This window comes from Ambystoma mexicanum, chromosome 2q (assembly GCF_040938575.1).
Source record: "Ambystoma mexicanum isolate Mex_15411 chromosome 2q, UKY_AmexF1_1, whole genome shotgun sequence".
Lineage (NCBI taxonomy): Eukaryota > Metazoa > Chordata > Amphibia > Caudata > Ambystomatidae > Ambystoma > Ambystoma mexicanum.
In genome coordinates, this window is record NC_090924.1 from 822804830 (window position 1) to 822819797 (window position 14968).

Below are 14968 nucleotides of genomic sequence, written 5' to 3' on the forward strand. Positions count from 1 at the left end.
CAAAAGTGAATGGGTATATATTAGGATATGTTTACTGGTTTTCTTACCTGTGATTTTTATTTTATTTGAAAATAGTTGTTCAAGGTCTAAATAAATATAACTTTTTATACAATAGTCCACTCAGCCATCACCCATGCAACAGACATCGCCAACCTCATCACCACACATGACCTTGATACCATCTTCATTACTGAGACCTAGCTGACACCCACCTCCACCATGCCCTTGTCCCCAATGGCTACAGCATCCAACACAGAGGCCCGAACAAGACCGGTGGAGGCCTCTCAGTCATCCACAACACCTTGCAGCCCTGCACCAGACGTGACGTCAACAACATTGGCTCCTTTAAAGTCGTCTCGTGTCACTGCCCGCTCTCCCCGACAGTCACCTTCCGTCTCATCTACAGACCACCCAAACCCAACACCGCCTTCGTCGGAGACTTCACCGACCTGGTCACCACCCAGTCCCTCATGCACGCCTACATCTTCCTAGGTGACTTCAACCTCCCAGGCAGCAAAGCCACCAAACCGATGAAGGAAGCTCTCATCGGTCTTCTCGCCACCCTCAACCTCACACAGTACACGAAAGACCCAACACACGAGAAAAGTAAAGTCCTCGACCTAATCATCACCACACTGGTTTCCCTCCACTATAGGTCTCCTCTCCCGCTTGACTGGTCTGACCACCTAGCCGTGCCTTTCAACATCTTGCACACACCCCCAGTCAAGCACTGCCAGATTATGTATTTATTTATTTCTACGGCGTCAGAGTCCGCAGGCATCGAGGCGCCAAAGGTACACGTAAAGACTTTAAACCTACATGCTACAGGACAACACAGAACATAAGAATTCCAGGCGGGTCTTGTTTTGGTTCAGGGATATTATCTAAACAGGTAGGTCTTGATCTTTTTGCGGAAGATACTGTTGGAGGACTCTAATTTTATTAGTAATGGAAGCTTGTTCCATAAGGCCGCAACCTTGATGTGAAAAGCTTTGCCTAGTCCATTTGTTTTCCTAAATCTAGTGATTGCAAGTTGACCCTGAGCTTCAGATCTGAGGGCACGACCCGGCACTTAGGCGACCAGTTTCGTCTTGAAGTATGCCAGGGCTTTCCTGTGGACGCACCTATGAGCTAAGATCCGGCCCTTGAAATGGATTCTATCCTCGATAGTTAACCAGTGTACATTTCTCCTATCTTCACTAATGTGTTCCGTTATCCTTTTTTCTTTGATAATTCTCACCACCCTGTTCTGGATTTTTTGGCATTTTGCAATATGCCCTTTGTTTGCTCCTAATAATAGAGCATTACTGTAATCCAACCTGGACAGTATGGTTGCTCTTGTGACTGTGGCGCAGTTTTCCTCACTTAAGTAGGGGCATGTTCTGTGTAGGAGTCTCAAGTAGTAGGAGCAGTTTTTATTCATTTGCATAACTTGAGCCTCTGCGCTCAGTGTTGCTTCCATATACATCCCCAAGGTTTTGACTTTATTTACGACCTTTATTTGGGACTCATTGATGTTGAAAAACTTGTATTGATGGTTCAATTTGGCCCTGGCTGTGTTGGTTCTGAAGATAATGAATTCTGTCTTCTTGACATTAAGACATAGCCAGTTGTTGGTCATCCAAATTTCGATTAATTTATAGAGTTTTTCAACAATGGCACTGTCCTGGGAGTAGTTGCCGTTTAGTTCGATGACCAACTGGGTAACATTGGTGTAATTGGTGAAAAATACACTGCTTTTCTCGAGGATCATGCGAAGGAACCTGATATACAGGCTGAAAAGAAGCTGCGATAAACTCTGTTCACCACAGCTGATATTTTACTCAAAAGAGAAACTGTCCCCCCCAGTGAACCCGTGATTTTCTGTCCGAAAGAATGGAGGTGAGCCAGTTGATTGCCTTGTTGGAACAGTTTGTTCCCTTTTCTAGGGCAAGTCTTAGTTGGTTGTGATCCAGCTGCACTAAGATCTAGTAAAATCAATAGCCCAGCTTTCCCATTCTCCACTATGTTCAACATGTGGGATTGAAGATCGAGCATTGCCGTTTCGGTACTGTGTGCCGCATGGAACCCTGACTGTTGGCTATGTCAGATCTTGTTGGCTTCAACAAATGCCTGTAGTTGGTTTGTGGCGGTCTTATGTAGTACCTTAAGTATAAAATTACAGTTGGTGATGGGTCTTAAATTGCCAGGATCACTTTAATCTAATTCTGTTTTTTTTTTTGCTAATGGGGTGATAGTGACCTTTTTGATGTCGGTCGGTACATGGCCATCCCGAAATGAAGCATTCACCATCTTGATGAGTAGGGGGTGAAAATGCTTGCATTCTCGAGTATCAGTTTGGTGGAATTATGTTTTCAGCGCATGTGGTAGGTTTCATGGATTTAAGAGTTTTGAACATTTCTTTGGTCGTAATTTCATGCAATTTAAAGGTTCCTTGCTGAGATATGGACTCAACTTCATTTGCTGACTCAGTAAGATGTTTTGCGCCTCTCTTAGTACATTCCTGGGTTTTCTGTAGCCCTGCCCCTTTCTAACACGAACACTTCCGCACAACACAAAGGACAATGGACTAACACCAGAGGCGTTTACCTGACATGTCCCAATACAAGGGTCAGGCAAAGTCAGGCAATTGATCAGAATCACACACACCTGACAGCCCTTTCCCTTCCCACATGGATAAAAGGTGGAGCCCAAGAGCTCAGTTTGAGCAAGGCGAGCACAGACAGACAGCACGACGAGACGGCTATCACACAGCAGTCCAAGAGAAGGAGAAAGGCGGCAGGAATCGAAAGAGTGGCGACGAGAGAAGTGACCTTGCCCTTTTCGTCCCAGACCCACAGAACTTTCATGGAAGAGAGCCCAAGACCACGAACAATAGCACACGTGTCTTACAACGGTACACGGAGCGGTACACGGAGCAAGCTCATGCCGATGAGCAGGAGCGAGGGACTCCTCCGCTTCTGTGGTATCGGCCTTGACCCCCCCGAAAGCCAAAGCCAAGTGGTTCATAACAGCCGGTGAGTCGATCGGAAAATCTCTAAGAACCGGGCTGAGTTGAGAGAATTGCAAGCGGCAAGTTTGAACCAAGTTCAAGGAACAGTGAATGAACTGTAAAAGTGTTAAGGAGAGACAAGCTGTAGAGGGTAACCGCCATCACGTGGGTGCTAACTCAAGAGACTCTGGTCGATCACCATCTGAGAGAAAACTACAGATACCAGCAGGCCATATGAGAGCCAGCGGAATAAGTCAGTGGTCATACTGAGGGTCCCGCCAAATCCCTGTACAATCGAAAGACTCACCTGCAAACTATGTGAAAACAAAGGAAGTGAATCCTGCATCGAGATAAAGTAAGGGAAGCAAATCCGGTAACACTTGAGAGTAAAGTGAATGTGAAGTCAAGCAGGGTCGGCGCCCAGAAGAGGGGAACCGAGGGGTGAACCCATCACCCAGTGAATATTGGAAATGAACTTTAATTTGTTAAAGGAACTTTTGTTTTTGTTAGCTGAACACGCCAGGCCCTCGAAGGCAAGAGACTTTCAAGTGAAACGAGACTTGGGCATCGGCGCTCCTGCAACCTGCCATTGGAACTGTCGTCTCATGCTGAAGAAGCCAGAGACTGGACTGTATTGTGCTCCAAGCTCCCATCTTACCCTGTGGTTAAAACATGGGGAAGGGAGACCCAGGCTACCACGTCCTGACATATTATTTTGAGAGCACTTCTTTCTTTTCTTGAGAAATATCCCAGACCCTTTTTTGTATTAGTTGTGAGGTTTGGCAATAGTTTTCTTAGTATAGGCCCTTCTTATTTTGACACAACGTCACTAGGACTGCTTTATTTTTCATTTGATGGTTGACGCTTACTCCCATCTTAGATTTAGGTTCAGAATAGGTGTTTTTCCAACCTGCATATGGAATTCATTGTTCAATAAACACCCTTGAACTGTGATCATGTGTGTCGGTCCCTCACAATGTCCAGTGCATACTTGAAGCTCAAACCCTCCAGGACCAAATTTCTGCTCCTCACCAACAACACCGAACACCCAGACATACAGACCTGGTTATCAACAATGAACTCTGAGGGATTTACACCTGAGCTCACCTCATGCGATAAGTCCCTTGGGTTCTACATCGACAAACACCTCTCCTTCAAGACACACATAGCTAAGAAAAATCAGACAGATGGGTATCAACGCTCTCTCCTGCAAAAATTGAAGCCTTTCCTCCCTCTGGGCAGCTTTTGATCCACCGTTCAAGTACTGGTCCTATCCCACCTGGATGGGGGCAATGCACTCATCAAAGGCCCCCTGTCATCCTCCATTGTGCACCTGTGAAGTGCCTACACGCGGCTGCACACCCCATCAATGGTCTATGCAGAAACGACCATGTCACCCCATCCCTCATCAACCTTCACTGGCTCTCACTGCATGCACTAATCACCTTCAAGTCTTGCTGCATCATCTATAAAGCAGCCGTCCTCAAGTCACCCAGCTACCTTGCGGACAAACTCGGCGTCTCCAGAAGACTGCGCACCACCAGAAGCCAGGACACGTGCAGACTTGAAATCCAGCACTGCAAAATGGAAAGCACCAGAAAACAAGCCTTCTCTCCCTACGATCCAAGACTATGGAACCTCCTCTGCATCAGCATCAGACTCACCCCACACTCCTACAATTCAGACCCACCTCTTCAAGGAATCTGTCCGCCTCAACACCTAGGCCATCACATCGCCCCTCGCGCCTCCTGACTGGATAGACGCCGCCAACCCTCTCCTCACCGCCACCTGGTACAGCTATACCCCTCCTCTGTGCCCCTCTGTAACCCACCCCTGCTGTATATCTGTTCTGTTACCTCTGAAAAGTGCTCCGTAATGCATCTGTACTGTTGTATTCCTTTGTAAAGTACTCTGTTATTTATCTTTTATTATTATTATTGTATTTATTGAGTGCGTCCCTAGCTTCGAGAAGCAATGGAGCTTTTTACAGAGGTGTACAACATTACCGATGCATAATGGAGCGCTTTTCAGTGGTAACAGAACCGATGGACAGCAGGGGGTAGGATACAGAGGGGGACAGGGGAGAGGTACAGTTGTACCAGGTGGCGGGGGGAGAGCGGCGTGCACTAGCGAGTCAGGTGGCACAAGGGGCAACGTGATGGCCCAGTATCTGTAATGATGTGTACATCGCTCTGTTGCTTCTCGAATCCGGGTCTGCGCTCAATAAATACCATAATAATAATAATACAAATAATAATAATAACCTGCTTATCAGGTTAACTCTTACGTAAATACAACACAAAGGATATCAGTTAAAACAAAAAATAAACAATTATGATAATGCAAAATTACATGGATTATTCAGTATTAAAACGAATGGTAAGACTACTGACAAAAAATGTTCAGGGTGGTTTAAATGCCTACTTGCATAATTTGTCACAGAACTCCGTGTGATCATATGCACTGCAACCATGACAGCATACTATCAATCAGAAACCTCACATTCCCACAAAGGTTATTAAAACATGTGTGTTGCACATTACTGCTTGATATTACATAAGAGAAAGGCTAGATGATCATTTTAAAATAGCCAATAATTACTGGGTAAGTGTCGAGCAAAAACAGGCTAGATGATGCTGTGAAAATACCATCATCAATGACGAAGTGGTGTCAAATCAAAGCTTCTGATACCCACAAAGTTAGTTAGACTACACATTACTCTGTCATTATTGCCTATTTTTAAATTATCCTCTAGAAATGGTGGGCTAGTAAGGTAACCAAATATCGAGAAATAGGTTTTCTCAGCCAATATTGCTGCAGTTCTGGATTGGTCATCTTCAAGTAGTGACAAGCAGTAGTTGTACCTGTAACAATTGAGTGTGATCACAACTCTAGATAAGCTTGCTTGGATCTCCCAACCATAATGGGACAATACATTCTATTCTTTGACTACCTCAGTCCACCTCATGGTATTAGAAGAGAGCAATTTGAAAATACAGAATTTCATCATACCCTTCTCCTGTTTCAGAGGCTTTGGTATCCCAACTTTTATCCCAGGATTTGAAATCAAGCGATGACGCAGGTGAATCCACAGAGGACTAACGCATATAAATCAATTGTACACTAATTGTCATCTACTGACCTTTGACAAATGTAAAATTAAATTTTAAGTTGATGGAACTGATTTACATCATTGGTGCTCAAATCCAATATTTAGCAGGGTGAATTATGATAATAATAAAAAAAAAAGCTTTATTTGACCGACAGGCTGGTAGTGTTTTAGTTTCACATATCTCACTAGAATCTAAAGCAGTACTCCCTCCTTCAGGAAGCAATGGGAAGCATACTTCAAACTAACTTTGAAAAATGGTTATTAGGACTAAAGTTATTAGGGAAATGTGCATTTGTTTGTTAGTCTTCATTATAAAGACTGTTGCTTATGAGCTATGTTCCCGCTGGTACTTGTCCCTGCTTAAACTTGATGGAATATATCCTGTTGAATCCAAAGCCTGCTGGAGAAAGTATGGGGAAACAGGGTCCCCCTTCCATATTTGGTGGGATTGCCAGCCGTTCATACATTTTCAGTTGAAGTGATCGATTTGGTTAAATGCACCATGAAGATTTCCCGGTTACTAGCGCCACAGATCCTTTTTTGGATGGTCATACGAGGGTGATGCCTAAACGCCTAGTTTCAATTCTAGCAAATTGATCATGCATTGTCGATTGCAGTTATATTGTCAATTGGCCATAAGTGAAAATCTTCATTACCCCCAATTATCGATTTATGGTGGTATTAAATGTTGACCATCACGATCTGATCTACATCATCACAGACAGTCATAACCGATAGTGTCTAAAGTTTTGAATATATGGAGATACATGGATTGATATATCTCATAGTTGCTTATGGGAAGTAGTTTAGGTAATATTACTGTCTTTTTGCCTTGTGATTACCTCTGTGCTTTAGAAATGGGACCCGATCAATAGAATATGGACTTGATGCATTATGATTTTGATCTTGCTGCCAAGTCACCCAATGTTTTGTTTCTTTCTCTGTAACTTTCATTTTGTTCTTATTCCTATATTTACAGAATTCTGTTTAAATGATCATACAAAAAACGTTTATATAAAGATACCTAATGAATTGCTTGCGTAAGGAAATCGTAACAGGCTTGTGGGGCAGATGAGGGACGAGGGGTAGCATGTGTGCGCAAACTTCCATATTGCTCCTAAGGATCTCTTCCTGAATGGTGCCTCAGTTGCATAAAAGGAGAAGATGGAAAGGCTAAGCGTACAGAGGTTCATTGTTTGGTGACTTGTTCCTTTTGTACCCGAGTTAAGAATGAAATTCCTCATATCAGAATATCCCTAACAAGTTTTTGTTTTTATTTTGCAGTTTGAACTATTTTACAATCAACATTTTAGTGGGCGAAAACTTACATGGTTACATTATCTTTGTACAGGTAAGAGCCTGTTAAATTAAGTGTTGCCGCTTTTTTGTTATGTGGATCTTTAGGTGATTTTAAGAGTTATGTTTGTATAGGTTTGTATGCATGCATCTGTTATGCTTTGCTAATAATCTTTTATACTGCCACAGAAACGACCCTACTGGTTTTACTGCGCCAAGGCTTGTCTTGCTAGTGGCGTATTGTGGCCTGCCTGGGGTAACTAGACTGGATTCTAGCAGGAGGGTTGGGGGAAGTTGAAGGGTAGTAGAAGAGTGGGTGTAGGGTAGGGTCAGACTGACAGACAATGAAAACTTAGGGGGTGAGGTTGAAAGGGATGGCGTTTAACTGTGATAGGAGTGTTTTTTCTGTCATTGTGGATAAAACAAATGTTGTTCATAAAATAAGTGACCACCTTTGATGCCCAGCAGTATTGCTTGAGGGTCTTTTCCTTGAATGTGGCACTATAATTACTTAGTGTATGGTTGTGTGCCTTTGAAGTGTGACAGCACCTTTGCCAGATAGTTTTTAAAGGCCTGTCCTAGTGAACCACAGGTAATCTGGAGGTTTCTATGTGTACACGCTCGTCTACTAAGTTCAATTAAATATGTTTGTGAAGCAGTATTACGTTTCTAATATAAAAACCTAAAGCATTAAATACATAAGTGTTCTGTTGCAATTTTGCATCTGCATATCCCCAGTACCCTTGGTACATTATTGGGTATGGTTCATGACGTCATGGTTTTCATTGTTTTAAATTATATATCTTTAGCTAGATGGGTGGAGACTCAGGCGCTCAAGCAATTTTTAAAAAAAATTATTTTAGTTTCAAAGAAACTTTACAAAAATACATAAACACTACATATCAGAACACATTATTTCATTAAAAACAATCGCAATACAAAGCATCATATACATTTCACCAGGGTTTTAAATATCTAGCAAAAGATCTCATTTAAAACAGGGACAGATTCACACTATCAATTCATTCTCGTAGCCTTATCTAAACGTTTTTTAATAATTGCCCACAGCATATATATGGCAATATGCACTTTTTGACTATCCGTGTTAAGATAATACTCCCAAAAATCACCACTCTTAATAGATTTGTACTCATGTACAAATGGGCCTAACAAAATCATATATTCCGGACCCAATGTACTACATTCTGTAAAAATATGTTTGGCAGTCTCAAAATATTCATGGTTCTGACACATAACCACAGCATCTATCTTTTTGTAAAGGTCCCAGCTGTGACCCAATTAGAGAAGGAATTTGTAGCTGATTTATCCTCAGCCTCCACTCCCATATTTGGATATTGTCTAAGATATGCTTGAGGCTGGAGGTAGCTATGCACAACACCTGCCAGATGTATATAACTGTGTAGAGACTCTACATGTCTGTAGTTAGCTACCCAATCCCATTGTCTTACTTCTTTTGAAAAGACCCTATTCCGAGTTTCATAAGACGTACCCCTTGTGTAATCGGGATACCAACCCAGGTCCTTAAACAGGCCATCTACCAAACTACCAAAGCTATCTTTACCCTGTCCAGGGACAGCCAATAGACTAAGAAGTTGACATCTAGGATTTGTTTGAGTTTTGATATATAACAGACCTTGTCTTCTCAACAGTTCTGCTTTAAGAGAGATCAGGCCAAATTCGAATCTAATATACTGTATTGTGGCAGAGGACTTGAGCCTCAGCATTCAGCCATTTCCAGTGCCTCTAGTCCATAGAGCACTGTCGGCCAGAAGCTTTGTTTATACAGTGTTATTATTCCTACCAGTGAATACCCTGCAGTATCCCTAGCTGATTTAAAGATAGTCATGCTACGGGCTTTAGTCTTTTTTTGTTTCCAGAATTTGCCTATATGTTTTGGTACTGTTAATCTCTAACCCCAAATATGGATAGGAGTCCACATACTCAATTGTTCCAAGCATACATTTGAGTATTGGTCTTTTCACATTCTTTGCCGATACGGCTAGGACTTTGGTTGTCTCCATATTTATGGTTAACTTATAATGAGACACATAATTACAAAGTGCCATAAACATAGATTTAACCCCCAAAAAGGTGTAGTAGATTGATGCAGGCTCTGCAGTATACTAATGAGCCATGGAGGACAGCCGGCGTTGGTAAGTTTCTCCCAGAGTATAGGCTGATCCACAGTATCAAACGCGGCTTTAAAGTCCACAAAGATTACATACAGTGTCTGTTTACCGGTCTCCTGGGTGCCACGAATTAACAAATCCAGCACTCTAAGGTTATGGCTTGTGCCCGAACCGGCACGAAATCCAGTTTGGGAGAAATGTAAGATCTTAGATTCCTCAACCCATAGTTGGATGGCCTCTAATATGAAGGATGAAAATATCTTCCCCGGCACATCTTATAATGATAGTAGTCTATAATTTTCAGGGACCATCCTGTCACCTTTTTTACAGACGGGAGGGAGAACCGCTTGCTGCCAGGAATCGGGAATGTGCTGATTTTGACAAACCTTTTCAAATAGAGCTCTTAGGACTATAGCCCACTGCTCCGGATTCCTCTTAAACACTGTTTGCCAGCCCATTGGGACCAGGGGCTCTCGAGTTTTTCAACTTAAGGATTACTTTTTTTAACCTTCTCAAATGTAAAAGTAAGTGGCCAGCCCCCCTCAACAATATCAGGTGTTATATTAGGTGTGGTTCTCCCCCCCTCTTTTCTCTAGATAGGCCATTCAGGTTTGACCTTGAATGGGGCTGGCTATGTGCTCTCTGACATCTCTTTTGGCTTTTGACAATATTGCCCATGTTGCCCGAGGACAATTTCCACGTAATGTTTTAATCGTGAGCTGACAGTCGGCATTACGGATTGAAAATTTCCATTGTCTAAGCCAATCCTGGTATTTTCTACGGATCTCTTTACAACGAATCGCCGTCTCCAGGCATTTATCTCCTTTTACCTGCAACATACGGATTTGTCTTCGCATAATTCTTTTTGTATCCTGTATGTTTTTATCATAGCCGTAGGTACGTTTGTTGCAGATAACCAAACCCACTTTTTCGACGTTACCCAACCTTCTGGTAAGTTGATGTATCCATTTTTGTATTTCAACTTCACTCATGGCATCTATATTACTTATCAAAGAACTTGGACGATCTCTCAGCATACCCTCGAGTTTTAATAAGTTGTTTTCTGTCCACCGTACCAAGTTGCGTGCATGGTTTACTTTCAAATTTGTAGCACCACTCTTTTCCCCATCCTGTATAAACATGTCAATTTCCAATATCAAAGGATCATGATCACTATGTTCAGTACTAGTTACCGAACAGGATTTCACCGTTGCAGCCAGGCATTACTACCAAAAAGGTAATCCACGGTTGCCACACAATTATTGCCTTTCCAGGTGTATGCCCCTGGTATATCTCCCATCGTCCTACCATTCACCATCCACATATCCCATGAATCCATAAGAGATCCATTTCCTACCTTTGTTCCCTTTACCTTGGTGCATTATACTTTTTGACTGGGCATTATCATCAGTGGCTCCAGGAGTGGTGTCAACATACCGGGCATTCAGATCGCCACCCACGATTATCTGATGATTCTCCCGATCTTCAACATTGATGAGTAGGTCCTCAAGGCTATTTCGGGTCTCCTTGGGCCCAATAGTGCCCGGTGGAACATAAACATTGATAATTAACAACTCTCAGTCCAACACGCCCTCTTGATCAACCACAATTGCCATCAGATGTCCACCAACTGAGTCCAAAGGCACTCGCCTGGAATGAAACATAGTTCCTACTGCAATTACAAGGCCGCCAAATGTTCTACCTTGTTTCCCCTTGGAGGCTAATTCTTCATATATGTGGAAACAATCAACTACCAGGGGACAATCTAACCATGTCTCCTGCAACATAAAAATGTCAGATGATATAAGCAATTGGATTAATCCAGAGTTATTCAACAGATGTATTTGTTAACCTCAGCCGTGCCCAATTTGTTGGACTGTCCACACTAGGAAGCTGGATCTGTGCAATGTCCTTTGATGTAATTAATGAGAGCCATGGCATAGTAGCCCATAATTGAAACAGAGTAGATCTGTTCAAAAATGGGCTTTCCTCTGTGGTAGAAATTTCATCCAGTCTAACCAATAGCTCAGATGACAAATTTATTCAACCTTTATACTTATAATCGCCTATTTTGCTGCAGCTCCTCTCATATGATAGATCTTGACCCACTGACAGCTTCAGACCAGCTCTTAACAATACATGTGCATTATCGCAGAGTAAGGCCATTGCAATTATATTAGCCAAGCAAATCTGAAACCAGTTGGTACTGCTACCATATTTGGGGACCGTAATCTAAGCTATGTCCCTAGTGGTAATCAATGATAGCCAAGGCATGGTAGCCCATAGCCTAAGCAAGGCCGATCGATTTAGAAAAGGACTCTCGTCCGTGGTGGCTATTTCATACAATCTGAGCATAAGTCCTAATTCATCAAGATCGGTTGTCGATGGTGTCTGTGTCTTATCTAGATCATTTGTCATCTGCACCTCTACAATCTCACTCAGTGGAACAGGTGAAGAAACATAAGGTCTCTTTAAGAGCCACTTAATGTCCCCATTAGAGGATTGAGGCTGTATTTTAACATATCTCGTTGCATGAGCTAAAGTTGCATGGGTCCTCGTAACCTGACCTCCTATAGATAGCTTTTTTGATTGATATTCCTGTGACATAATCGTGTGTAACCTTGACATTTGTGGTTCTTGTTGTTTTACCGTGTCTGAGGCTTGAAATCGAAACCCACTTATCCATGGGGCCATCTAGCTTTACGGATCCAATTGATCCATCATTCTGCTTCCTTGTGATTATGCGTGGACCCACTACTGTACCTAATCCACCGACTTTATGCGGGTTTCGATTCTCCAGCGCATCCGTCGAGGAGAAATGTAGACAGGAACCCTACTGTCGGAGATTTCCAACATTAGAACTGGAGGCCTCCCTCATCAGAGAAATTTCGGCACAGAGGACGTCAATTGCATCCTCCTTAGATGCAGCTGCTATATTCACTGAGTCTTCCGACCCTCCAAGAAGTCTTTTGTGTGTCAGATTATAATGGCTTCTGCTACACCTGCAGGTGTCAACGATGGGCGAATGTTAGTCAGGATTTTAGGTTGAATGGGGTCAGTAGATCTCATTACCAACTTATTTACATTCATACTGAGGTTGCATGGTTTGATAGACTCATAATTTGTACTCCCACCCGAATCGCTGGGACAGATCAATTTAGACGTCACAGAATACAGTCTTTGTCGATCATACCATCACCGAACACAGGGAAACAGAATCATCTACTTTCTCCGTAAGGGCCTCAAAGACTGCACTATATCATTCCCAGTAAAGGAGAGTCTGTCACTAATGGGATCATCAGATACTGACCTCTCGTTACAGTGGGTCGTACCTCCTATTGATTGAGTCGGGAAGACTAGATTAGGGCTTACCAGTAGGTTAGTAAATTGAGTCTCGCTGATACCAGCTTGTAAACTGGCCCCCATAGAGGTTCTCCTATTGCACAAAGGGCTAAGAGAGAACCATTATTATCAAGTGACCCCTCATGACAGGCCAGATGAATGTTTGGTCTCACCGCCCAAGCCCAAAGTGCTGCCAGTTGCATCCAGCAGCAGTAGCCAATCCAAACCCTTCTCCAGTGAAAACACACGTGCCTCATCAGCTACCTCACCAGAAATCCAACTCGGGGGAGGAGTGAGAGTACTATAAAAAAATATAGACCCCAGTCAGGAGGAGGCTTGTGTTTGGAGGTGGCTGTAGATTAGAGAGAGGTGACAAAAATGGAGACTGGAGATATGGAAGAGGATGGAGAGTTGTCGAGGGTGGTGAGGTCTACAAGATTTACAGAGGAGGTGTTCAGATGAATGGTGCAGGAGAAGGCAACGGCATAAGAAGGGGGTCATTGGGAGGGTGTAGTAAGACTGAGGTGATATCAGAGGGTGAAACAGTCATAGAAGATGTGGCAACATCAAGTGTTGAGTGTTATAGAGGAGGTGGAAGTGGTAACATCATGGAGAGAAGTTGATAGCCATGAAGTGATTGTGCTGAGCGAATGCCAGGGATTTAGAGAGAAAGGATGGTATAAACGACCATAGTAAATATTCTGCCTGTTATTATCCTGTTACTAATGGTTTGGAGGAAGTAGGTCGTTTTTATATCGTAGTTATTGTATTTTCTGTTGAAGACTTCTCACAATGTGCTACTCTGATTTTTCCATAGCAATTCCCTTAGTAAGAATCTGTTCTTTTAAGTTATAGGTTAAAGGGTTAGAAATGTTGATAATATTGTACTTCTACCTTTGACATTAACACAAAGTAAGAAATATAATCAAAATAGCTTTGTTAGGGCAGCCCTGCTGAATTGCATATCTGCAGTTGCCCACTCTAATAAAATTGAAGAGTTAAACAATATAAATGTTTCTGAACTGGTTCTCGCCTTGTGGCAGCGCCCGTTTTCGACACAGGCAGTCAACACAGAGCTTACCAAGAAATATAAGATGGCGAGATTAGACCTGCCGTTTCTAACATCCCACCTGAACCCAAAGGGGTTATTGTTACAGGCTGTGACCGTCACGTCAAGGCCATCGACCTCGAATCTTCTGACCGACACAGCCGAAAAAGGCTGATGCATTGGCTGAAAGTTCTTTGCCTCACGGAGTACGGTTCTTAAGGCGGCAAATGCCTTGTGTGCCTTCTCCAAGTTCTATCATGTTGTCTGGCAGATGCAGCTGACCAGTTCCCTGAGGGAGAGGTAAAAACTGGATTCCTCGGTATAGTGGCCGACGGAAAGGAGATGGTATGCTAGGCCCTCCAGGCATATTTAAATGCAGCTGACAGCATGGGTCAGGCAATGGGCACGCCCACAGTGTTACGCAGTGATACTTACGGGTTTGGGCATTGTCAATAAAAGCAATAAATAAAGGTGTATTTGACGGGATGGAGATTCTCCCTGAATATCCAAGCAAAATTGCTAGATATGGCCTTCGATGGGGAGCATTTGTTTGGCCCAAAGACTGACGAGTCCCTAGAGAAATGTAAGGACTCAAAGCTCAGCGCCAAGTAATTGTGGCTCGCAGTGCACTGTTGCCCATGCAAAGCCTGTTTTTTCAACTCCAGACGCAGAGGGTAATAGAGGTACTCCACTTTCGGTAAGAAAGGCGCAGGCACCCTAAACCAAACCAGGTCAGCGCAGATTCCTGCAACCAGGTAGAGGCAGGGGCAGAGCAAGGGTAGTAGGCGACTGGTCGCTTCGACTTCCACAGCAATTCTAAAGCATCTTTGAGGTCTCCTATCATACTCCACCAATTGAAGGTAGAATCTCTAGATTCTTGGACAAATGGCGGGAAATCACTTCCGACGCCTGGGTCCTCCAACGGATCAAATGGGGCTACTGTCTCCCATTTGTAAGAATGGCCTACCCCACCCCCTGCCAACCGAAGCAGGAGCTACAGGCTTTTCTTCTAAAGGTAACAGTGGTGC

The 14968-nt window shown here is 43.2% G+C and overlaps 1 protein-coding gene across 1 annotated transcript in view; it reads left to right on the top strand.

The window, feature by feature from the left end:
• CUL2 (cullin 2) overlaps nt 1–14968 on the top strand; it is a 1882542-nt gene that overhangs the window by 1438469 nt on the left and 429105 nt on the right. Inside the window, exon 18 of the mRNA XM_069648039.1 lies at nt 7389–7455. Within this exon, the coding sequence (XP_069504140.1) occupies nt 7389–7455 (67 nt within the window). The remainder of the gene's footprint in view (nt 1–7388; nt 7456–14968) is intronic.